The following is a 25,482-nucleotide window of genomic DNA, read 5'->3' as shown; positions in this document are numbered from 1 at the left end:
ATGAAGTGCTCATAAAAATCTACGTTATGAATTTAAACAATAAATAATCTATTTGTAAAATAATATGCAATTTAAATACTAAAGCTCTTGGAATTTGTGGGGTTATTTAATTAAGCACTATGATATTATCATAGTATAAAAAGTGTATTTTTAATAACATTTATTTAAACTAAATATAAATATTATGTATGTTGTATCGATTTAAAGGTTTATATGTAGCAATTTTTAACTTTTAAATTTGTATTTTAAAATGAAATTTATTTGAAACACCTTACTCTTATCTATTGCATATGATTATTAATTAATCTTAGATTATATCTATTTCACGTATTATCTAAAACTAGATTAAATACTTATGTTTTTTTTTTTGTTAACATAACGAAATACAAATTTGAAAGCAAACTAAACAAAGAGCCAAACCACACAATCGAATCGAATCGGTCAACGTCGGGGTTCGAAAAAATCGACATTGTCATTGACAATGAATATTATTTCAATGATGATCGAACAAACGCTCTCACTTGATTTAATGCCGCATTGTATCCAATCAACCTGCATATTTTGAATGACTTATCATATCTCGCATATCTATGCAACGTTTGTATATGTTCCGTCGATTGAAACCGTTCGATTCTCACGGTTATTCAATGACACACTATACCGGTAATTAAAGCCGAATTCGTGAGCTCAACTTTATCTACAACTGGATCAGATCAGATAAGATAAGAAACAAAAATGGATCATTAACAATTCAAAAAACATTCGTTTGGGAAGCACGAGAGTTAACCGGAAAGATAAACGAAAGTGTAGCGATAAAATGTTTGCGTTGTAAACGAATATTTTAATATATGTCTGAAATGTGATAAGAAGAAAAAAAACACTCTTTCTTTTATCTACTTCTAAAAAATACAGGCTTATCTCTCATATGTGTATTTTTATGTTTAGGGGTGAATTTCTATTGAATATATGTGAAATTATATTAATTTTTTTTTATGTACTGATTTTCTGACAAAAACTTATTTGATAATATAAATAAATGCAAAGCATCTTATCGCATAACATAATAGTTTATAAAATGGCATCCGATGTGTTGAATGTTTGAAAACATGTTTGAAATAAGAATAAATTCGCAACTAATGCAAATATCTGGCAGACCTTGGGGAAGACAACTAATTTGCACACTAGAAGTCTGGTTTACATATATCATTATTTTTAGGAGATTCTGGACGATAAAAATTTATTTAAATATATTCATTTTTAAGACATTTTTATTATTATTCTTAAGCGTATTTTGCATTTGCAACAGGAATAGTTTAAAACTCAAGAAGCTTAAAACAGATCGTTTAAAAATTTTAAACAAAATGCAATAAAAAATTAATTGATTATTATGAATGAATTTTTATTGTTGTTTTTCCTAAAATATGTCTGATGGACTGAGCTTGTTTATATATTCAATGTCGATACACAATTAGTGTTATCCATTTGTGATAAGTTTTTAAATATGCGGGTCATTATTTCACTATCATAGAGAGTTTGAAACGACCGCCATTGTTTTCAGTGTTGCAATAAGTGAAAAATAAAAACGTACAAAATTCGTCCGTCCGAAACATATTTGAAAATTTAAATCTCACTGCACAATAAACTGATTCACTGTTTAATTTAAAAGCACTGTTTGATAAATATGTCACTATTTTTGTTTTTATATACTTTTGAATTTATAGGTTATGTTTTTAAAGTTTGCTTCTGTCACAGACCGGCGACAGCAGCGCCACCGCGCGGCACGAGAAGCAGCGAGGAAATGACACAACGATTATTTCTCGCGGCGAGCAATCCCTGCCGGTCTGTCAGTGGTTCGAAACGCTGGCGCCGCGCGCTGATAATAAATGGACGCGATCAGGTGAGCGAAAAACTCAACAAACGACAAGGCGTTTGAAAGGAAACGCGCGCCGTTGACAGAATATCAGGTGCAGGGCTGCCAACTTGACAAATAAGTGGGGATGTATAATTTTCAACTGTGCATTAAATTAAAACGACTTTTTAAACACAATTTAAATTATATTGAGTAGCTGAATTAGAAATTTTTGTGCCAAAAAACACAGACTAGATGAGACTAATAACCACTAATTTGAGCACATTTAAAAAAAATTTTACCTTATTTTCGATTAGACACTATAAAAATTAAATAGGGTTCATATTGGGTTTTTCTCATTTTAGTACTAATATGATGTATATGTAATATATAAGCATAGTTTGTGTCTGACAGCTAATTTATTGACTTGCGAATCTAAAAAATTACATTAAATTCTGCATTAAAAGTGGAACAAGAACTGTTTAATAATACTTTAAACAAAGATTTTATGTTCAAATGAAGGGCTTATAAATAGTACAACTATTTTAAAGAGACTGTAGAGAAATGAGCAAATTATCTGTCGCGATTCATACACAACACTAGTCAATAGACATGGCACACGCGCGTCTTAAGTGCCGCGAACTGTGCTAACGGACTTAGCAGTCGTTGAGAAGTACGCCGAATTCTTACGACCTTTCCACCGTGCATGGTGAATATACAAAATACGCGCACAACTGTGTATATAACACAGTACAAAAACCGGACTAAATACACTTGGCTCCAAGAACTACTTCGCCACGTTTGATCATCATATTCAGGACATGCGCTCAAGAATAAGTACCGACGACTTAAAGAAGGACCTACCAATGTATACAAAGATCTAGTATCGAATCCGCTACTTACGACCATTACGCTTTATATTTATAGCAAGTCGACTACTAATTAATGTGTAATAAGGCCAAATTACTATTAAGAAAATTTCGGAAGAAGTTGCTAAATTATTAGTTAAAATTTTAGGCATTCAACGGGCTACAAAAAAATTGTCTTAAACTTTGTAAATAATCAAGAAATAACCAAACAATTGAAATAAAATCACTGATTTATTTACTCCAACGTGTCAAAACAAAAGTCCAATCGAACTAAAAAGCACGTCAAGTTTGATCGAATATCGAAACTTTCCTACTGTTTGCTTTGCAGCTGTTTTTCTTATAATATCGTACGGTCAAAATCGAGTATTATTTTTCCGTTTTACGCTATTTTTGTGAAGACAACTTTTAGATTTTGTATCACGATAACACACTGGCTCAAACATCACTACTATATTGGATAAAAAATATACCGTTGTGATGCCATATATAGTATTACAGTGACTTTTTATTATTTTGATAGATAAAAAAAAGTTTTGCGACCATGTAGATATAGAATACTGAATGATAGCAAAGTCACTGAATAAGATAAAGACTTTATCAAATAATGTATATCGCAAATGTTTTGCTGAATAGATGAAACGCTGGCGTAGGTGCCTAATATCTGAGACAATATTAAAATTTAAGAAAAAATCTATACTTCTGTAAATAATTTAAAATTATCATTAGTTTCTGATCACTATCACTAATCACAAAAATATTGGTATTTGAATACTTGAGTAGAAACAATAAGCGTAAATAACCAAAAAAAAAACGAGTTTATATGAAATAAAAAATATAACTTAGTCCGTATAAGGTTTAGTAAGGACATGTTATTTAATTGTTTTGAAAATAAAAACTTAGATTATTGTAATAAAGTTTTTAATATATTTGTGCCATATTTGATTGGGACAATAAATCGTTTAATCGGGACAGTAAATTTAAGATATAAATATAATACATATATATTTTATTTGAATTTTTAATAGAACATGTGTTTTTTATAAAATGTAGTAGGAATGAGTCCTGATTTAACAAAATTAGCTGTATTTGTGAAAAAAATATCTTTTATCATTAGAAAAACAATAGTTAAAATAAATTAGCAAAAATGTTAAAAATAACAAAACTAGCAGTAAGATTTTTTAAAATATAATATATGATTTTTTTTTAAATAGTTTAGTAAAGATCTGTAGCTGTTATTGACAGCTACAAATTTATTGCTAAATAAAAATTGTTTGCAATACACGTAGACTTTGGAAATTGGAAACATAAAAACTTGTTTTTCAAGTTAAAATTTATATTATTTGTAAATTGGAGAAAAAGGTTTGTCTAAAAAAATATTGCAGGAGACTGTTTGCATAAAAAAATTAATAAAGCAATAATTAGTCATGTATGAGATTTTTTATTATAAATATAAGCAAAACATTCAACTACATAATCAGAAAGCCTTTTATTAAAAAATATTATTTAATCAAACTCATAATTATTATATTTGACGGTTCTATTTCATAGTTGTTTTCAATACATTTAAACAATATTCCTTCGCATTTCTATATTTTTAATTATCGAAATATGTTAATAAAATCTTTTTAGTAATTTTTTATTGTCAGTTTAATATTTTTAAACAAAAATTGTTGGTGCTTGTCAGCTGGCAGCAGCCACACAACCCATATCAGTGAAGTCGGCATTGCGCTTAGCTCTACAAATTTTAGCCGCATTGCGATCGGATAAAAGTCTGTTCAATAAGTTTTTTTTAAAAAGCTTAATTTTAGTTATTTTAAAGATATTTGTCAACGCAATACAGACTATAAAAATATATAGTGCATTAAAAAATATCTTGGTTTTAATTATTTTTATCTTAAAAACTGCAATTTGAGCTTCGAGTCAAAACAAAATGTAATTGAGATTTCTATTTCAGACAGCTTTTAAGCAGTAGAAAAACTAGTTTGCTTTTTTATTCATTACTTGTTAACATAAATTTGAAAAATGAGAACCAGACTCTCGTGAAAATTGTACAAATTAAAAAAAGTAATGTAAAATAGCAGATGCTCATTTGCTCTACATTTCTGCATATGTATATAGAATTTAAAACCATTAAAAATAGACATGATCATTGTCTTTATTTACATGAAAATGTATTACACCATATATTTTAAAAATAAAATACAACTTAAAAATAAAATAAAATACAAAACAACTTTAAATGTTATTTTTGTTCCTATTCCAATACATTAGTCTAATTTCAGAAAGCATTCACACGTTCCTACACTTTTATATAATTTAGTATATACACTTTTTTATATACCGTATAATTTAAAATAATATGTAATGCTTAAAACATTTCTGCATATTATATAATAAAAAAAATAGAGAAATCTACATATCATGGATAGGTTAGTGGTATAAGTCACTGACTAATACCTAAAAGACCTGGTTTTGAAGACTAGAGTTTTTCAAACTATATTGTGTCAAAGAGATCGGAATTATTATGTAATTATAATTTAGGTTTTCTTAGATTTTCCTAATATCACGAAGGAATATCGTTATAGTGACTAGATCATGGTTTATGCTCAAAACGACCGTTTCTGACTTGCCTTAGTGGCAACGGTATTTTGATAAAAAAAATCGCCTCACTGAAAAAAGTGGCAGACAACAAAATATATTATGAAGGACGCCATGGATATAAATACTGAAACATGAGGAGCCAGGAGTCACTTCACTTCTGTCACTCCATCTGAGACACTTCTACTGTTATCCATATTTAAGCATCTACATTAGAGTTCAAAGCATCGAATCTTCAAGAAACTTTTAACTTGGAATCTAAACAAGAGGAGGCTGACTCAACTTTAAACTAGCGAAAATTGCAGACGCCGCCGCTTCTCCCTTCGCATCCATTGGTTCCAGAGCATACTCACTTCGGAGATGATCGCACCCATGTACAATACGCAACAATAGTTTATGAGAAGAGCATTTAAAAAAATAAACATATTTAATGCTATTTTTATGAATATGTTTATATTATAATGGTATATAATGTATAATTGATCATAAGATTTTTAAGCCTTTTTAAATATTTTTTATTACTAAAGAAATATTATAGTAAAATATAACATTAGCACAAAAGTGAGAGTGATTTAATTGAGATGCCTTAATAACTTTCTCGTTACAAGCTAATTAAAAAAAGCATACAATGAAGGTAAAAGTTTTTACTTGCTTCGCATAAAATGGATAATTAATTTTCTTATTATGTTCTTAATTAATATAATTATATGTGTGTTATGTTTAATTGCCACGTGTTTTATTGTTGTTTTTTTTAAATTGAACAGCTAAATAAATATTATGATCAAATATATGTATTTATTGGGTAATGTATGTATTTATAATCAAACAGTTAATTCAAGTATAAGAGTGAGCTTCTCGATGACCGTTTCATCATTTGTCGATACTATATTATGCAAGTATGTCAATTGGTCTAATTGTGTGTAATTCGTAAACATTCAGAATGTCATATGAATAATCACATATATAAAAAATATAAAAATAATAAAATATTACAATAGAGACAGTAGTTAGAACAGAATATAACGATCGTAAATTAACTCCAACTTATGGGAATGACCGTTGCCAGTTAATAACCGAGTAACAAATTGCATACAAACAGTAATTAGCGACGACTCCGAGAAGTCATTTATAATAACAATGCAAGATGTTACGCTTTCGAAATTTCACATGTGCATATGCAATCAAAAATGGTGTTGGCAACAGCTGAAAAAGTAATATGACGGAGAAGAGCCGAAGAAAAGTGACGACAGCGCGTTGCAAATTCAATTGTCGAATTCCAAAGTTTAAGTCTTGAGATTAGTTTGGGAAATATTTCTGTGCTAAATCACTCGTGTTTTTATTTAGAGAAACAGTAAGATCCGAAGGCGTATGATAAATATTTGTATGATGTCTGATGAATTACTATAACTTTTTTGAATTAAATGTGTCAAGTATTGTTAATAGAAACTGATTTGAGATACCAATGAATGAGTCATGTACAGATAAAAAGTATTTTCAGATTATGACTTATAAAAATAATATGTCATTATTAATAAAAATATTTTTAGGCAGTCAACCAAAATATAATACAGATTAAAATTATTTTTCAAGAGGTGCGATAATAATAATCAGCATTAAAATTATATGTATTTTTACAATGTAGTTTTATATTGAAAACATAAACAACAAAGGGCTTTGTCGTGAAACCAACATCCGTTTTTGTACCAGGGGCGTGCAAATACACTGATTTTTTACAGTCTAATTTTTAAAAGCAAACGTATGTAAAGTCTCCGGACAGAACTAATCTAAGCACATCTATAAGTTAATACAGAGGGTTATAAGCGTTTTATTTGACTGGCACACTCACTCAGCTTTCAAATCTGTAATAAGTGGTATTCCTATCTTAATCTAGAAAAAATGAAAAATTACATCGTTTCTTAAATTAAATAAAACACATGCAATATAATTTACCATCATCACATTTAAGCATCTGAAAAGTTTTGTTTATAATCAATTGTACTAATTTTAAATATCGGGATTAGTTGGAATTATTTCCGCGCTAAATCATTACATTTTTTATTTACCCGGACATTAGCAAGATCCAAATGCGTCTTATAAATATTCGCACGTGTGACGTGTGATGAATTATTTTTCGAAGCAAGCCAAAATTTGCGAGGGATGATTTAGCGCGGAAATTCATCATAAAAAAGGTACTCTACTAAAATTATCCACCTCGTGGGCTCCTTCTTCAAACGTGATGATGAATATATGGAAACGGATAAATTATTAATAAAACGTAGTTTAAGTGCGGTCTGACAGATGGCAACACCGAACAGCTGATGATAACATTCGTTTAGGAGAGAAAATCGTAGACGCGTGACGTCATTCAGCGAAACGTCACGACGAGAGAGCGTTTTATTTTTGGCGATTATTATTTTTAAATTTAAATTTGGACTCAGGCGGCAATTATTACAATTCGGCTTACTCTGCGTTATGTAATGAGCACCAGGCGAAACGTTTGGGAGATAAAAAATAATACATCAGCACGCGTCAAAGTGACGCAACATAAAAATTTACACACAATAATAGTTGAAACGATCGTTTCTAAAACTAAATGAGTCAATTTTTTAGCAATGATGTTTATATCAAATCTTCTTAAAAAATATATAATATAAGCTTATCTATAGTGGTATAATTATCGTAATAGTTATTGTCAAGCTTTTTGATGTCTTGACATCTGGAAATTTTATTTCGAGTCCCGGGTATTACACATTTTCATTTAAAATATTTTTTGTAATCGCTATTCGAAATATTGCTGACAAAATAAGTTGATTTAAAAATATTTTAAATACCATTCGACACGAGATGGTCCTGTACTTGATTACCGACAGATAAGATTTATTTCGAACCTCAGCAATATCATTCAAAATTTATAAAAAACGAAAATCGGCTTTTTTGACTCGGTTTACGATTATTTTTGTATTTTTTCGAAAAAATTATAAATAACGCAAAAATACGACAATTAAATTTTTAAGCGAAGTGACAGTGATAAGACTCGTTTCTTAGAAAAAAACTTTAATTTCGAAATGAGTGAAAAATTTCAAAATAAATTTAGAATTTGATATTTAATAAAATACAATGATTGAAAATCGGTAGTGTATAAAAAAACATTAAATACAGAAATCAAAAATAAATAAAACGAATGTCAGATAAGTATATATTTTTAATCAATATAAATTTTTTTTTTTTATATGGTTAGTAATTTCTTTTATATCATAGTTTCTTTTAACATAGTAACTTTGTAGTCTATCCATTTCATCATTATTAATAAGTGAAAAAGAGATGAAAACTGTGCGTATTTGCCCAACTAATTTGCTCTAAGGTACAATATGTGGATATATGTTCGATATACTTATCATTACTCCTTCCTATATTTTAAACAAATTTAGAGATATTAGAAATGTTACTATATTTTTTTTTTATAGAAATAGTAAAAGTTATAAGCTATCAAAATCAATACTTTAGCAATCGGTATCATTCACGTATGTATAGCGATAGAAATTGAAAGACGTCCATGGGCTGCTGGTATCGGAATAACAATGAAGCAGTTGGAACGTATATGACAACTTTGCTCGACGCACGTGGACCAATAAAATGACGTTTTCAAATACGAGATAAGCCTCGAAGTGACTCTGTTAAATGAAACGAAGTATAGTTCATTTATAAAATATGTAGTATTTATTTAAAAAAGTTATTATGACATTTATTATTTATTATAACACATTTTTCAATATATAAAATATACAATATACCAATAACTTTATTTATCTTTAATTTTTGTCATTAATATTAATGTGTTTTATATACATACCTATATTATATTTATATATTATATTATCAATTTTTAATCATTGTATTTATTTTTTATTATTTTGTTTTCAACTAATAAAACTAAATTCAAATCAAAGATTTGCAATTTTAACTTATATTTATTTTCATTATCTTTTTGTGATATACAGCACTAATTTAATATAAAGTTTTAAATGTATTTTAAAAATTTTCGCTCGTTTCAAATTAAAGCAATACACATACCTCGTAAACATAATATTTTATATTATTATAAAATAATATTTTATAAATAATATTCATTTATATAAATATATAAATGTTATTATTATGTCGTGTAAACATTTTGTCGGGGAGCGTTATGTCGTGTAAACGTTTAGTTGTTAACATTATGTCAGTTAACGTTTTGTCGTATAACCGTTTAATTGTTCGTAGTTTTTTTTCTATTTTTTTATTATTATATTGTAAATATATTTTCTCAATATTTTGCCTATATATAAATTAATTATCCATTTGTAGTTTTCTTGTCAAAAAAAATGTTTTTGTTTATTAAAATTAATTTTATTATGATTTTTTCATAATTTATAATTTATTTTATATATACATTTTCAAATATATTAATATAATTTTCCGAGGACAGCTTAAACCGATTAACCGATTTTGATTTGTAAAAAAAATCTAAAATTGCTTTTTATCGTTTTTTTGGGATTTTTTGATTTTTCTAATATTTAAGCTCCGGATATTCAGAAACCCTACTCACAAGTCTCAGTGTATGTAACTATAAAATCTAACTAATCATCTTTACAAAGCATTAAATTGGAATTTTTACAATAAAATGGCTTATACAAAACTGGTTTTTAATTTCAGTATTCTATAAAACTTCAGTATTTTATAAAACAGTAAAAAAAATATTTTTCTTTTTAAGTATGTGTCCATTTATCCCATTAAATTTTTCAAGTTATTTATTATTTAAGTATTTGAAAATATATATATCAGAATTACCATAAAATTAAATAAAACCTACTAAATATTTACTTAATTTTATTCCATATACAAATAATCTACTGAAATTGGTTTTAACTTTTTTATGGCATCAAATAATGAAAAACATTTTTTTTTAAAGTAATGGTTACCTTGAATATGAAAAGAAGTATTTGTACATATTATATATGTACATATATTTATTTGATATTAGTAATATTTAGGATATGTGATATTGAGAGTATTTTTTTTTTTTAAAATTACCGATTGATAAAATATAGACATTTGGATACATAATATATTTTTCATCATATGTCAGAAACATATTATATGAATATATCCTGATGGATATATTCATATAATATGTTTCTGATAATAAAATTGAGCAATTACGTTATTTATTAATAAAAATATAAACCCATTAAGTCATAAATCTCTTAATGGGATAATTTAATGTTACATACGTTAATAATTGTTTTCATGAATGCCCAACATTTTTATTGTTGATAATAAAATATAAATTTTATTTTAGAATGATCCATTAACCCCAACTTACAAGAGTTAAATTAATAATTTTAATGCTTTAATAATATTTACATATATTATTGTTTTTATATAAAAGGGAATTGACTTCCCAGACCGTCGCCACAAAATTAGTCGCAAGGACTTGTTAAAAGCTTATAAGACTAATGAAGTATTTTTCTTTGTAGGTATTAGCAGATTAAAAAGCACTATAAAAGGACTTTAACATACAGATCTTAGACACTTAGGGTCAATAGAATGCGCATACAGGTACCTGAATACCGGATTAAAAATACCGAATTTCGCTTCATAGCCATTACTCAATGAAAATTTGAAGTACATAGTATATAGAAAATAATAAACACTTTCATCAGGAACTTTCAGTAGAGCATAATAATTTATAACACTGCCTGCGACTTACGACTACGGCGAGTATCGACCAAGACAACACAGAAGACACCGGAATTCAAGAGTACAACCAGATCTTTTGGACGACTTAGGTGGAAGGTAAATCAAAAATAATACGTAGTATTTTATTCCTTAGTAAGTAGACAATAAAATTAATCGTAACAGTCGCCTTAAAAATATTTTTTTAGATTGTATACAGAAATAAATTATGTACAGAAATAAAACAGCAGCTCATATAAATATGTATAAAAAAATATATAATATATGTAATAACTTTCAACAGGTGCCATACTAATCAATACATATTCAGGATCACATCATTGCGACAGTACTTAACAATGGGTTGGTAACAGCTATGTTTCCGCTAGGGTCTGCGTGATGCCGCAGTCTTGGCAGAACAATCTGTAGTAACGGTGTCCTTGCAATGGTACATTTAAAATAACGAGGTTTATTTTGTGCATAAAAAGGAATTATTACTGAAATGCATTATAACTTATTTTTATTATTATTATTTTATTTCAAAGGCTAAATGCTTTATTGCATTGCAAGCAAGAAAAGATAACGATATATTGCCGTTTAATTATCAATTAATTAAATGAGCCATGTCAAAAAGTATCGAGAACTGTTCTTAATAAAAATTTGCGCGCGTCGGGTGCCAAAAAATAGAGCAAGTGGAAGACTTGTATGAATTAGAAATCAAAAACTTGGAATGAGATTCATAGTAAATATAATGGGGTGTTCTGAACTCAATTCTATTATACAATTTTTTAAATTGTGTTTTTATATACACATAGTAAAATAATGATCTTTAACACATCCAAACAAAAAGGTTTGCCACCATGAACCCCATAAAATCAAACGATCTCATTAGTGACGTGACATTTTACGATCGCTCTTTGTTTTTCCGATTTTTATGGGTTACTTTATACAAGAACCTTTAATCAGAGCTGTGCAAACACACAATAAAGAATCTTCACATAGACCAATATTTTATTCATTAAAGTCACCATGTGTCATCGTTATTTTCCGTTGTTAGTTTTAAGGTGCACAGGTGTGTTTTTGCAATGTCGAGATCAAGGTGCTATCTGATGCGAGTGTAAATATAACATCAAACTACGTAATCGGAAACTAAATAACGTTGCACTTTGACGATTGAAACTTTTCGTGCTAAAGAAAATCAGATATCGCCTAATGTAATTGGATTGAATGAAGGCTTGATAGCATGGATGTCTAAAAATATATTCTTCCAACATTATCTTATCTTTGGCAGATAGAAAGAAAAAGTTAAAACCTTTAATAAATTATTTTTAGTGAAACAAAATGTAATGCTTTATAGTTATTTAATAAATTTTGGATGATAATTCATAGATATAGATAATGTAAAATCAAAACAATATCTTATCTTTTAAAGCTAAATAATGTAGTGTTATATAATCTGTGCTATATAAACAACTACAATTAAAACTTCATTAAGATAAATGACTATAGGACATTCTAAATTACCTTCATTAACAAATGTTAAAAAAGATATAAATATTTTCCTATTCGAAAAAAGATATGATGATTAATTTATGTTTTTTTTTGCAAAATTTAATAAATAAATGCTTTGATTGTTATTATGATTTTAATCCTAATTTACTATGATATTAAAATTACTAAAATACGATTCCACAGTTGATAGACAAATAGAAAATATTAAGAATATTTTGGATATTTTTAGTGCTAAAAACTTGTATTATAAAATACACACTACTGTATGTGTTTGACTTTAAGGAACGCAAATATTTTGCTTTTATAATTTAATTGAGATAATGAATAAAATTTCCCATATATATTCGTCGTGGCTCAGCAATGTCATCTAAAGGACGTATTCTCTTTGGGTGAACCATCTGGAAAATCACAATCCAATTGATTCAGCAGTAATTTGTTTTGTATGGGCTATTATTTTTACATATAATATTTTTTATGATTCATTGCTCATTAGTATATAAACAGGTTTGAATTTGACATCACTAGACTAGCAATTCAATTAAAAATCATGTTTAGGAATATCAATAAAAATTATGTCATCAAAAATTGTATATTGAGATATTGTACTATTTTTTTTTAATGAAAAAAAAAAGTATTATAACATTTACTAACATAAGTTAAAATAAAGATATCAGTCTTGGTTTGATACAGAAAGTATAAACAACCAATATTAAGTCAAAAACACAATGCTTGTAATGGAAATATCACTGACTTTACCGAAGAACAATTGCAAATTATGGCAAATTAAAACTTTGTTGCCAGAAAAATTACAATTAGGTTGTTTCATATGAAGTGGCAGATTTTTTAAGAAACATATAAAACACTACATGTTTTGGCAACCATTTAACAATGAATGAATCTGTTTTCTTATAAAAATATTAGTTTTAGAAGTTGTGAATTCGTCACAGGCTTTTTTTGAAAAAAAACGTCTACATGTTTTATAAGGTGATATTATGAAGGAAAAAGAGATGAGGCAAAATTTCCAATCATAATTAGTATAATTTTGCAACAGTAATAATTGAAGTATGAGGTCTTAAATTAGCATGAAGAAATATTGCTTTAATACATATTATGATTAATTTTTAATTTAATTTTACTGTTATAGAAACGTTTAATGAATGATTTTTCCAGAATAACATTGTTCTGATCTCAGTATTATTTAATTATAAAAAATATATTTCTTATCACAGGTAATAATTAAATTTAATTTTTAAATGTTTCTGAGAAGTACCAAAGAACATAACTGTATATTGGTTCAATTCGGTCAGTTCATGCGGTACCCATTTATCCATTTTCGCCTTTCCTATATCATAAAACAGTTGCAGGAGAAACTATTAAGTGTCCGAACAACTGTTTTTGTATTAGCATCAATGCTTCTCAATATTATTTTATCTTATACAAGACTAATTTTTAAATTTAATATCATCAGTAAGAAAATAACGAATCAGATCTTACATTTCTACGATTACCAGTACCATTAATAAATCCCTAATTGATATTTCAGTTTTACAAAAATTGATAAGTAAATATTTTATCGATACCATAATGCACAGGAACAAAAAAAATAGCCTGAGTAAAAGAAATAAGGAACACAAAAAAAATTAAAAAAATGGCTAAATAAATTATTAAAATAAATAATTTCCCCCATGAAATAAATACAAATATAATTACTTACTATAAACGTCCTGATCAAATTAAGTAAAAACCGGCTATTTGGTATTAAATAAGCAAATACAAAAAATAAATCTCCACTGATTTGATCCCTCGATTTACGCAGTAGTTACTTTCCAGGAAATATCGCGTAAATCGAGTCATAGAATAAAATTTGTAATGAAACGATCGAATAGTATTCACGTGTATTTTTTAACATTTCTTTAACTTATAAAGTAAACATGAAAAATCTTCAGTGACACACATGCATTCCAAAAAGTACCTCAGGACAAACTGCATTGGCAGTGGGAGAGGTTCCAGATGTAGTTCAAGTGCTAATAGTGAAAGTAAGACATCAATCCACGGGTGGAAACAAATATGTTTGATTTATAGTATTTAAAAAAATGTTTTTCTCTAAGATAAGTGTATTTTGCATTCCATTTATTGCAATGCAAAAAATCGAAATGGTGCTCCTGAGGTACCATCGATTTTCATTCAATACTACTACCATGTTTACTTTAAAGAGACGGTCACAAAGCATGAATTGACCGTTTTATATTGAATGTTTATATTTTTCACTGCTCCAAATATTTATTTTGATTTTTACTGATGATTAATTTACTACCGTTAGCATTTATAAATACGACCATGTCATCAGCATACATAGAAAATGGCTTATTAATAATATTATAAGAGAAAGGGGCCAGAAAACTTGGATTTTACATTGTTTACCTCTCAGTGTATGTTATGTATAGTACATACATATATGTATGTGTAAATGCCACTATTGATATAACTTATGTTTAGGTAATAAAATAAAGTATTTAATAAAAGTCTATCGTGTATGTGTATAATAAATTTAATATTATAGGTTTACAATAAAAAATGTTTTGACCATAATTAAATAAGTATATGATAAAGCTAACGATTTAGATAAGGCTTTGATATGATTCAATTTTGTGATGTTTGTTTATCTCACATTAATTTTAATCTTTAGCGCAATTATTCGAATATATTATTAAACGTATTTTATATTATTATTTACAATTTTTTATCACATCTTAGGGAATGTTGTTTTTACAAATCACATATTTTTGGTCCTCACATTTTTTCTTTTTCACCATTTTGTGTCACCAGCTCGCCATCTTTGTCGCCATCAAACGACTGCTGTGTATGCGCAGTTGCCCTGACGCTGTTGTTGTTGACCTTCCTTCTCCTTACGGCGAAGTTTCTCTCCCTGGAGGGAAACTTGGGCGTCTTTTTAGGGGGTGCGATCACAGCGGGGGCGTCGTCGGCCATCTTGGTTCCGCAGGCAGCCATCTTGTGTGCACTCTCGGCGTCGTCTGTCGCAGCAGTACCCGGCGGACGCACTAAATTGTTTATACGTTTCTTTAATCGTTTAATATTCTCGACTTATGCAATATGAGAACGGCGCTCAATGTCGACAGTCGAAACAATACTGAGCGGACTTATGTATTTATATGGCGTATTGTGTGTCATGGTGCACACACAACACCCTTTGAGTCTGAGTAATTGAATGAGTTATAGTTTGTACTCTTTATCAAATATAAGATTGTTTATCGCAGAGATTGTGATCGTTCAAATAATGAGCCACAACACTAAAGAGAAATTTATATGTAGACAGACTCAACCAAACGTGTGTGCGCATGCGCATCAGCGCCAAAAGTGATAATTTACTTAATGTTTATCTGTGGATCCTGGTCGTAGGGGTCAATGGTATATAAACACAGCATGTGTCGAATAATATATAATAATATTTATTTTGTATATTACAATCAAATTAATTATGGTATTATTATTTGCACACAAATTCCATGATGTCATTTGTGTACCCGAGTAAGTACTCGCTTTTGTTTGAAAAGGTATGCGCGTAATGCCTGTAATATTTATGAGTAATTAATTTCCATAATTTAATTAAATAGTAAACATACTTTTAACTGTCATTAACACTTTTCATATTGTAAGAATATGTGTCAAACTTCTATATCAATATTTTTTGATCAAAATGAACTATAATAGTAAATGTGATTATCTCAGCTGTACTCTGTACTGATTTTAATCGAACTTAATAATTGAGAAAATATATTTTTCTTTTACCATAATTCATATTTTTAGAGGTTAGCGAGTATTCATATTTTTTTATATTTTTGGAATCTCGAGATTCATCGCGATTTTTCCTTAGTTCCTTTCTATATTTCAGCTCCGGTGCTCCAGCCATGATCACGAATAATCTGTAAGTGATAATTCCTGACCATGGCTGGAGCATCGCAGCCGAAATATGGAAAATTGCAATAAATCCCGAGATTTCAAAATATATATAAGTGCCATAAAAAGCCATCGAAAAAGTATATGATTGTTGATCAAATGTCAAGGTTCATCTGACTCTTTTATTCGATTATAACGGTATAGTCCACTAAGAATTTTAACCATTAGGTTGTACGGTTAATAAAAAATATTAAATTGTAGTTTTACGCCATTTGCATAAGTGAATCCAAATAAATTAATCCGAATTGTGGAAAATTTATGGTTCACTCAGTCCTTAATTCCAAGAATGAAAAAAATACATCTCGAAAATAGAAAGCATTGAAATTTATGAAAAATTATTGATTTGATATCATTTTAGTAGATAAGAATAGTTTCATTTAAACTTATATTTTTTTATCTACTCTTCAGATAGAATATACATTAAAATCTATATACATTTTTTTTAATTATGCAGTCAAGCTATTGTTAAAAAAAAACATCCGTCGAACAAGAACATAATTTGTCAAAAATTAGTGTTAAAAGCGTAATAAATCGATTTATAAAAATTTGTAAGCTGCTGAACGAGTGTAATAATCACACTGACGTACTAATTTATTAGTTAAATGCATCTTTCAAATATACCATAAACAAAGACCATTTGGTGTTTTTTAAGTATAAAGATAAAATGTGTCGAATGGCGGAGAAATGAGTTATTTAGATGCCTCATATTAGCTTAATCAAATCTCAAGCTGTTTAAATTACGATCATTACGCAAAAGTATTTATATAGTAAAAGTAACAGACAATAACAATATGGTTCCACTGCTAAATCGTCGAATACGTCTAGAGTAGTAAAATAAAAAACACATCAAAAAGTGTACAGTGAATTCACAGCATATATCTGGCACTTCTATCAAGAACTTTCAGCCTTCAAGTTCATAACAAGCGAAGCAACGCTTAACATTGAACCAGACTTAAAAGATAAAAGGAAGCAACTAGAATCCAGTTGTCTTCGATCTTCGGAGACGACTGGATTCAGACAAGGCTACGAAAACATCACTTAACTATAGTAATCACACAAATAGGACGTGATTCATAAATTGTTGAATTTTAATATTAATAACTTTGTTTTCTATTAAGAGACATTAAAAACCATCGAAACACAATATGACTTTATTTAAAAAAACTATTTACAAAAATTATATCTAATCAGTCGTCTTTATCAGTTAGTTTCAAGATCGGTGTATCAATACAATGCATCCAAATTCACTGATAAAAAACTTGTCTGTGATAAAACTTCATTCATTGTTGTCGTTTTATTTTGGTTTTTATTTTAAATAACTGCTTTAAAAATGCTTTTAATTTGTCAATATTGCGTAACTGCTATTTGTACACTTCTTGTTTATAATATACATTAATAAAAGTCGGGAGCAGTGGGTCAAAGATGTACGGTATTTCGTAAGATGTTTTTTTCACTAACTTTTAACATAATTCGATTCGAATTTGTAGATTTGTTGAAGTTAAATATAATTTTGAAACAAAACAAAATCTTCTGGAAATCTTTCAAATGAAAGCTATCGTTAATTTATCTTATCTTGTAATTATGTCTACTCATATTTAATATTTTTAAATTTTTTCTTGTAAACTAGAAAGAGATATATGTTAGAAACTTGTACCTATTATAAAAATAAATTAAATCAAGATTTATTTTTATACATTTAATATAATATATTTATTAAAAATATATTTCTCTCTTTTATTTGATTTATTGTTGAAAAATACATTTAAAAAATATCGAAGATAATCACATTTATTTTTGTATTATTATTAATGCATCATCCTATATTTTCACGATAAATTGCAAACAAATAATTGTAATAATGAAAGCAATGTAGATAAGAAAAACCATAGCGATTGAATGATAATAAATTATAATTAAACAAAAATAGTATTATAAAAACAAATATTCTCTTATATATGTTTATAATACTATCTTCTCGGGATTTGATTGCGATTTCCTGGTAAATATTTAATATAATATAAGATTATATGTCTAATTTAAATTTTATATTTTAAAAATATAAGTAACAAATAGAGAAATACTAAGAATAATATTTTAAGAAATAAGTCCGCTGTAAATTTTTATATATATGGGTGTATTTAATTTTTTACGTAATTTTAAATAAAAAAGTTTAAAAAAAAACAGTAATATCAGAAAATTTAATAACCTAAAATTAAAAGTTCCAACTCTTTGGCAATTATTAGATAAAATCTGGATTTTAACACTGATGACATTTCCCTAGCTGCTCTTAAAGGATGAATAACTAAAGCTACGAATTTTACCGTAAAAAATAACAACTGTTGTAAATATTAATGAGAAATATATAACGATTGCAGATACATTTTAGAAATAAAAAATTTTATGGGACTAATAAATATTATTGAAAATTTGTATGCAATATTATTGCTTTTTTTGCTGCATTTAAATTAGTAACATAAAATCATTATAATATTCTTAGAACAATTTTTTTGTATTATATACTTATATTTATAGCTTTTTTTTACGTTATACAATTAACTAAAATAAATATGTACATATACGTTTTTAAAATACGTAAAAATATAATTGCTATATTATTTCAATATAAATTTAATATGTACACAAATTCCATTATGCGTTGAAATTATATAAAAAAAATATGTTTCAATATAATATATTTATTTCTAAATTCTAGGAATTCATCAGAGTGAAAATAACTTGGTATTCAAAAATGTGCTGAGAATAATTTACATATTTTTTAAATAATATCTAAATAGCATCTAAAATCAAATCATTAAAATATACTAATAAATTTATTTTTATATTACATATTTATTTATGTTATAGAAATATATTCATTTTAAATCAAAAATATGCATTACTTTACCGCAGTGTTAATTAATATTTATAATTAACAAATAATAAGCAATATACCACAATGTAAATTGATGTTTGAAAAAATGTTCACATACCAATATATATATTCATTAACAATATAACTTTAGACTTTATATCCTATTGTTACATTATTCATAAAAATATATCAGAAATACAGCAATTACATATTATATTTTAATAACATAATCTGATATTAAAGCGACTGAATAAAATATATTTTTATTTTGCCACTGTATCGTATTTTTTTGTAAACTGAGAGAAAGAAAATTATCTTGACAGATGTCAAACACAGTATCACTTTTGGCGAGCGAATTGCGAATCTTGTGCACGTGGGTAGTGACGAAATATTACGTGTTATCAACAAAACCACAGAGATGAATGAAACATTTACATATGTAGATGACATTTGAACACACACAAGTCGAGGATATTTCACGATACTTAAAAGACTCACATGCTTTTTAAATTATATTTTTTTTATGCTTTTGTGTACTATTTTTTGAAGTACTTTTGGTAAAAAATAAAATAACAACGCACACTTCCCGGACACGAGAGATAAACTGAGTCGTTAACACTATATTCAAGCGCATAAGAGCAACAATGATTAGCTTATCAACACGTCAAGTATAAAACTGGCTGGAGACTAACGTGTAGTGAGTTTGTAATAAGTAATATATGATAATTGAATTAATTAAATAATGTGCAATTATATAAAATAATAATAGATAGGGCTTCTTAAGCCAGAACATAATTATCTAGGCATAGCTTAATTTTATAGTTGCAAATATATTTAATTTAATTTAAAGCAATATATTTTCTAGATACAAAGAAATTAATTTTGGCGTTAAACAAACATGACAAGCTTAAATTGATCTAATGCTAAGAGAATCATTTATCACAGGAAGTGGGTTCCACTTTATGTAATTGTTTGGTTTAGGATTACAGTTAAAATATAGAATCATATGCTTGTCATTGTTAAGAAGATGATAAATGACAATTTAATATTTTTTAATAATAAATGTTTTAAGAAACCCAAGAGTAATGTCAAGAAACATTTTTTTAACGGCAATATTTGCTATATTTTATAAATTGAATAACAATCAAAGAAAGTGGTGGTGTTCATAAGATCTAAATAAAACGGCTGATTGTATTCATAAAAAGCATAAGTCAATGAAAAAACTGAAAATGGTTAGCAATATATTGTTCAGTGAAATTTGAGTTTCTTTAAAATTATTAAGCATAATCTTTATTACCTTTTGCACTCCAATTGCACATGTTAAATAACATTATTATTTTTTATTTAAAAATATATTTTTAATATAACTATTATTTGCAATAACTTATTTTTATTTCAAGTTTAATTATAGCAATATTTTTAACAGCACAATAAATACGTGTATTTTATAACAAAGCGCATTTATTACTGTCGATAAAAAATGTCACCAACGCGGAAACGAAATATTTTCAACAACAATAGCATTACGCAAATAAATTTTAAGGTCGAATGCGTTTTTGTTGTTGTGACTAAAAACAAACAAACAAGCAATAATCAATATATTTAATTAATTATACTAATAGCCACGTAATCATTAATCTGACTAAAACCGTACACTTGTAGGGATTGAAGGGATCTTCGTTAGGATTAAAAGATTCGGGCCAAATAATATGATATTTTTCAACACAAAAATAAATATTATTTTTTTGCACTTGACTGATTTCACAGAATGCAGTTTGTGCATAATATAATGTAGCGCAATTAATATCGGCCGAACGGACATAAGTCAATGTCAATTAAAATCTAAAATACAAACTCGCTTGCTTTATTCGCCTCAATTAGGGCGACCAAAACTCAAAGTTTTTTGGAGCGTGTAAATTAAGAATTTTTGACAGTCGATCCGTGTTAACAAATTGGAAATGGACATCATTAATTATGCGGAAAGTTGAAAGTATAGCATAAAAGACATCAAAAAGATACTAAAAATGTCATATAAAAAATAAGACATACATATTTTTGATATCTAGAATCAATATCAAATATAGAATAGAATTCGTTTATATATGTAGTAAAATATTTTAAATAATTAAATTTATAGAGAAACAACTCTAACAACACAACAACGCAGGTAATCAATTTTCCTCTCCGATTGTGCCTTTTTTTGTCTTACTAAAATTATTTTATTATTTTACCAGCTTAAAGCCGACAAAGAAACAGTCGCTTACAAAAAAATAAGAATAACATTCCCATAAATTTATTATATTTCTGCGTTAATGCTATGCAACTGCAAGCTTTACTAATAGCTGATATTGAAATTATAGATCTGTCACAAAATAATGTAACATGAATTAATGAAAAATTTAGTTAATAATTAAATAGATTAACAGGCAAAATTCTATATGTAACCCCAGATTAAAATCTTGCACTTAAAGTAAACAATGATTATTTAATTAAATGAAAAAAATAGCATTCTAGGAAGTTATTAATAAAAATTCTATTAAGGCAAACATTTTTCATAATAAAAAAAATATTTTTATTGTCATTTATATGGAATTTCACCAATTTTAATTTCACCAGTAGCGACGTGACATTTGCACATGTCATTCTGGCTGCCATTTCTATGTCAATTATGCTATTTTCAACTTTTACCATTATTACTAATTGAAAAAATGAGATTAGAATAATATCGGGTGATGCCGGGTAATAAAGTCAATATCTAATATTTATTCTAAACGTATGTAAACTTAATATGCCATTTCTTTAAAATTATGTCATTCTAAAATCGTGAAAAATGACAAATTTCTTCAAAAGTTTTGACATAAAATTTTATATTACGTGGCCTAGTTATTATTATTATTAAAACAATAATAATATATTTAAAATTTGTATAATCAAGTAAATGTGTCTCTAAGCGAGATAATTTTTTGAGATAATTAATCACTTTGAGAAAAAAATCTTTCTAGAATATGTCTAAAAAAATCAAGTATATTACTATATATAAAATGATTAAATCTCAAATATCGAAATCTAATTAATGTATTTTTAATTAATACTATATTATAACACATAATCGACCTCTTTACTTATTTTTCTAGATTGCTTTTAAATGTTTTGAAAAGCCGCTATTTTTAAACAAGATAAAATTATTTAAAACGGAAATATTAATATGAGGCGGCTAACCCAAAACCAATTCCAAAACAAATTCACTCGCTCGCGCCGACCTTGCCGTATGCTAGAGCACTTACTCGCTCGCACCGACCTCATCGTGCGCTAAAGCAACACCTGATGAAAAATAAAAAGTTTCGTGTTTTGTTTAAATATCTTTTATATAATATATTTGCTTTCTATGTTATTTTTTTAAGAATTTATGACTTTTAATTTCTTAAATTACCGCGATTTGGGAACAAAATGGCGAATCAGGCTGGCTAACAAACTCAGAAAAAATATTAATGTTTTTTTTTTAAAAAAAAGTGAGAAATTTCTATTGAAATCTACCAAAAAATTAGAGGAGAATACAGTTTTCTTATTCCATAGAAAACATAATTTATTTATATTACATATTTAAATTTAATTTAAAAATTAAAATTTTAGTATCGCATAGAACTACTGTGCACCCCCTATACGTTTCGTATTAAAAAAATATATAATTTTTTTTTTCAAAATGGCGGCTAATGTAAAAATTTAAAGTGTCATAACTTTGCAAAATGAAATCCTAGTGAAAAATGTCGTATGCAAAAAGTGTTTAGAAACTTAAATTGCATTTAAAAACAATTTTTAATTATTTTTTTTTTAATAAAAACCGAGTCTTACGGTATATGGACCGGGACCCCGAACGAGCTTTTATGCGACTCGGCATATAGTTAACGCTCGTATTTTGTTCCTATTAAAGATATTGACTTGAATTTTTAATACGAAATAGAGCTTTCGAATATACTTACGATACCGTTTAAAAAAATTAAAAAAGAAAAGTTTGTTTTTAAAACACGTTTAGTGTTATGAGTCGATCGACCCACCATACATACGCTCATAAGATTTGCAATATAGTTAAGGTCAGTGTGAGCTTATTTATACATATTTAAATTGAAATTTTTGTGACAGTATAGAATTTTTAAGCACCCTGTGTATGTTTGTTAGCAAAATCCAATGTGTCAATTTTTTGCAAAATGGCGACAAGTATAAAAATTCAATCACTTATAACTCAGTAGGTTTTAATTTCAACAAAAAGTTCGCTATACATGAAACGTTTAGAAGCCTAAAATACATCCAAATGAAATATAAAAAAAATAGTTTTTTGCTTCAAAACAAGCGATGTAATTTTCAAAAATGATTATTGTTGTATTTTATACAAGTAGACTCATAAAAATTCACAAAAGCGATTGTAAATTATTATACATATAAATCTACTATAAATATGCAATTAAATAACTAATCTACTTTCACATTTAGACTGAGAAAATATTCTCGACATTTTTTTAATAATCTTTAATCTATTTTATTTGGCACGTTGTGCCTTTTATAGTAAAATTATTTAAGCTTTTATTATCAAGTATGAAATTCCTATAGTATGTATCACTTTTTATTTATAATTATTTTGATTAAATATTACTAGATATAGTATTATTTAGTTATTCAACGCTATAAATTTATTTATTACACATTATTCGTCGATAAAAAACGTGACTGTGAACGATGATTTGGATAATTGGCTTCAGCATTCTTCGGCATGAGTTCGATCTTTGGATGTATAAGTTCAAGGTCAAACACTGCACAAACACTAAACTTGCGTAGTATATAAACGAATGTGAAATTGCTCGAACAATTCGATTCTTAAAATACACAACCAGTCGATGGGTCAATGGTTGGATTAATTTAGACACACGCGAGTCGAATCAACGTCGAAAATATACAATTTTTCTAAATTTAATTTCAACATGTTGACAAATTTTAAGATCTGTCAACTTGAAATTAGGAGCTTCCGGCTTTTCGTAAGCGTTATGAAATATGAAAGTATTTTTTTTAAATTATTTGTTAAAACATATGTACATCATTTGATATTGGAAAAATACATATTGACATATCTAAAAAACAGGTTGGCATTGGTACTATTACAACAAGTATGCACCTTAAAAATAAATAAAGATTTGTTGACATGTTGATATTTATGTAATCGATTATAAATCAATGATTTTTTTTGATTTTTTAATGTTAAATTATAGTTTATTTTTTTTAAGTATTAAAAATATTATATACATAGTTATTCACTTCAATGAAAATTCATATTAAAGCCTCAGAGACATTAGATAATGCATGCTTAAATAATTATTATCTTTTTAACAAAGTAAGTATCTGTCAATAAAAATTCTACATAATCAAAGAAAAATATTTTTAAAAGCTTGAAAAAAAATGTTAAAGAATATACATTTGCCATTTTTACAAAATAGAAAACATTTCTAAATATTGAAAATAAATGGATCACGAATACTTATGACTATGTATGTATTACTGACGATTAAATCTACGTTTACTGAATGAGAACGTGTGTTTTCTAGGACAGTGATATATATTACAAAAAAAATAGAAGCCGGCTCAGAGATCCGTTGCATAATGATTTACTTTTTCTAAAAGGGTTTTTTGCTAATAAAATATAACATATTTGTGCTGTTATATTATATATATTTAACATAAAGATACTTTTAGACAATTAAAACATAAAAATTTGTGAATTACATAAAAAATCGATTTAGAAAGACAAAAGGGTGCGCTGCAAACGGTCAAGCGCCCTTAAATATTTTCTCAAAATACATTCGCAATGAATGCGAATGTCACCTAGTTAATGCGGCCCACATGCGCAAACATGCACTGAATCATTTCTCGCTTTTAAACCTGGACAAAGTCATGCTTTCTTTATTCGAGCGTCGAAATTAACGAGCGCGACCGCCCGAACACACATTTTCGGAATTGCTTCAATGTACTGCGAGGCCGCTCGTTTATTTTTGTTATGAAAATTGCATCAGACTGGATGTTGCATTCGGAAAATTATTTACAATATATAG

At 27.2% G+C, this 25,482-nt stretch overlaps 1 protein-coding gene across 11 annotated transcripts in view; it reads right to left on the bottom strand.

Annotated features, from left to right (window-relative positions):
- Nucleotides 1–25,482, bottom strand: part of Lmpt (four and a half LIM domains protein limpet) — a 187,282-nt gene that overhangs the window by 95,762 nt on the left and 66,038 nt on the right. For 3 of the 11 annotated variants that reach the window (XM_088201042.1, XM_088201043.1, XM_088201040.1), the window contains exon 4: nucleotides 15,076–15,602. The exons of 7 other annotated variants lie outside the window; for them this stretch is intronic. In XM_088201042.1, coding sequence (XP_088057168.1) covers nucleotides 15,494–15,602 — 109 coding nt within the window. In that variant the 3' untranslated portion in view covers nucleotides 15,076–15,493. Of the gene's footprint in view, nucleotides 1–1,588; nucleotides 7,874–15,075; nucleotides 15,603–25,482 lie in introns of those variants that run through there. One more of the 11 variants, XM_088201037.1, reaches the window with a different exon arrangement.

This window comes from Plectrocnemia conspersa, unplaced genomic scaffold (genome assembly GCF_051122295.1).
Source record: "Plectrocnemia conspersa isolate PC_06_02 unplaced genomic scaffold, ASM5112229v1 ptg000012l, whole genome shotgun sequence".
NCBI lineage: Eukaryota > Metazoa > Arthropoda > Insecta > Trichoptera > Polycentropodidae > Plectrocnemia > Plectrocnemia conspersa.
The sequence above is the reverse complement of the archived record's forward strand: the minus strand, read 5'-3'. Positions and strand labels throughout refer to the sequence as shown.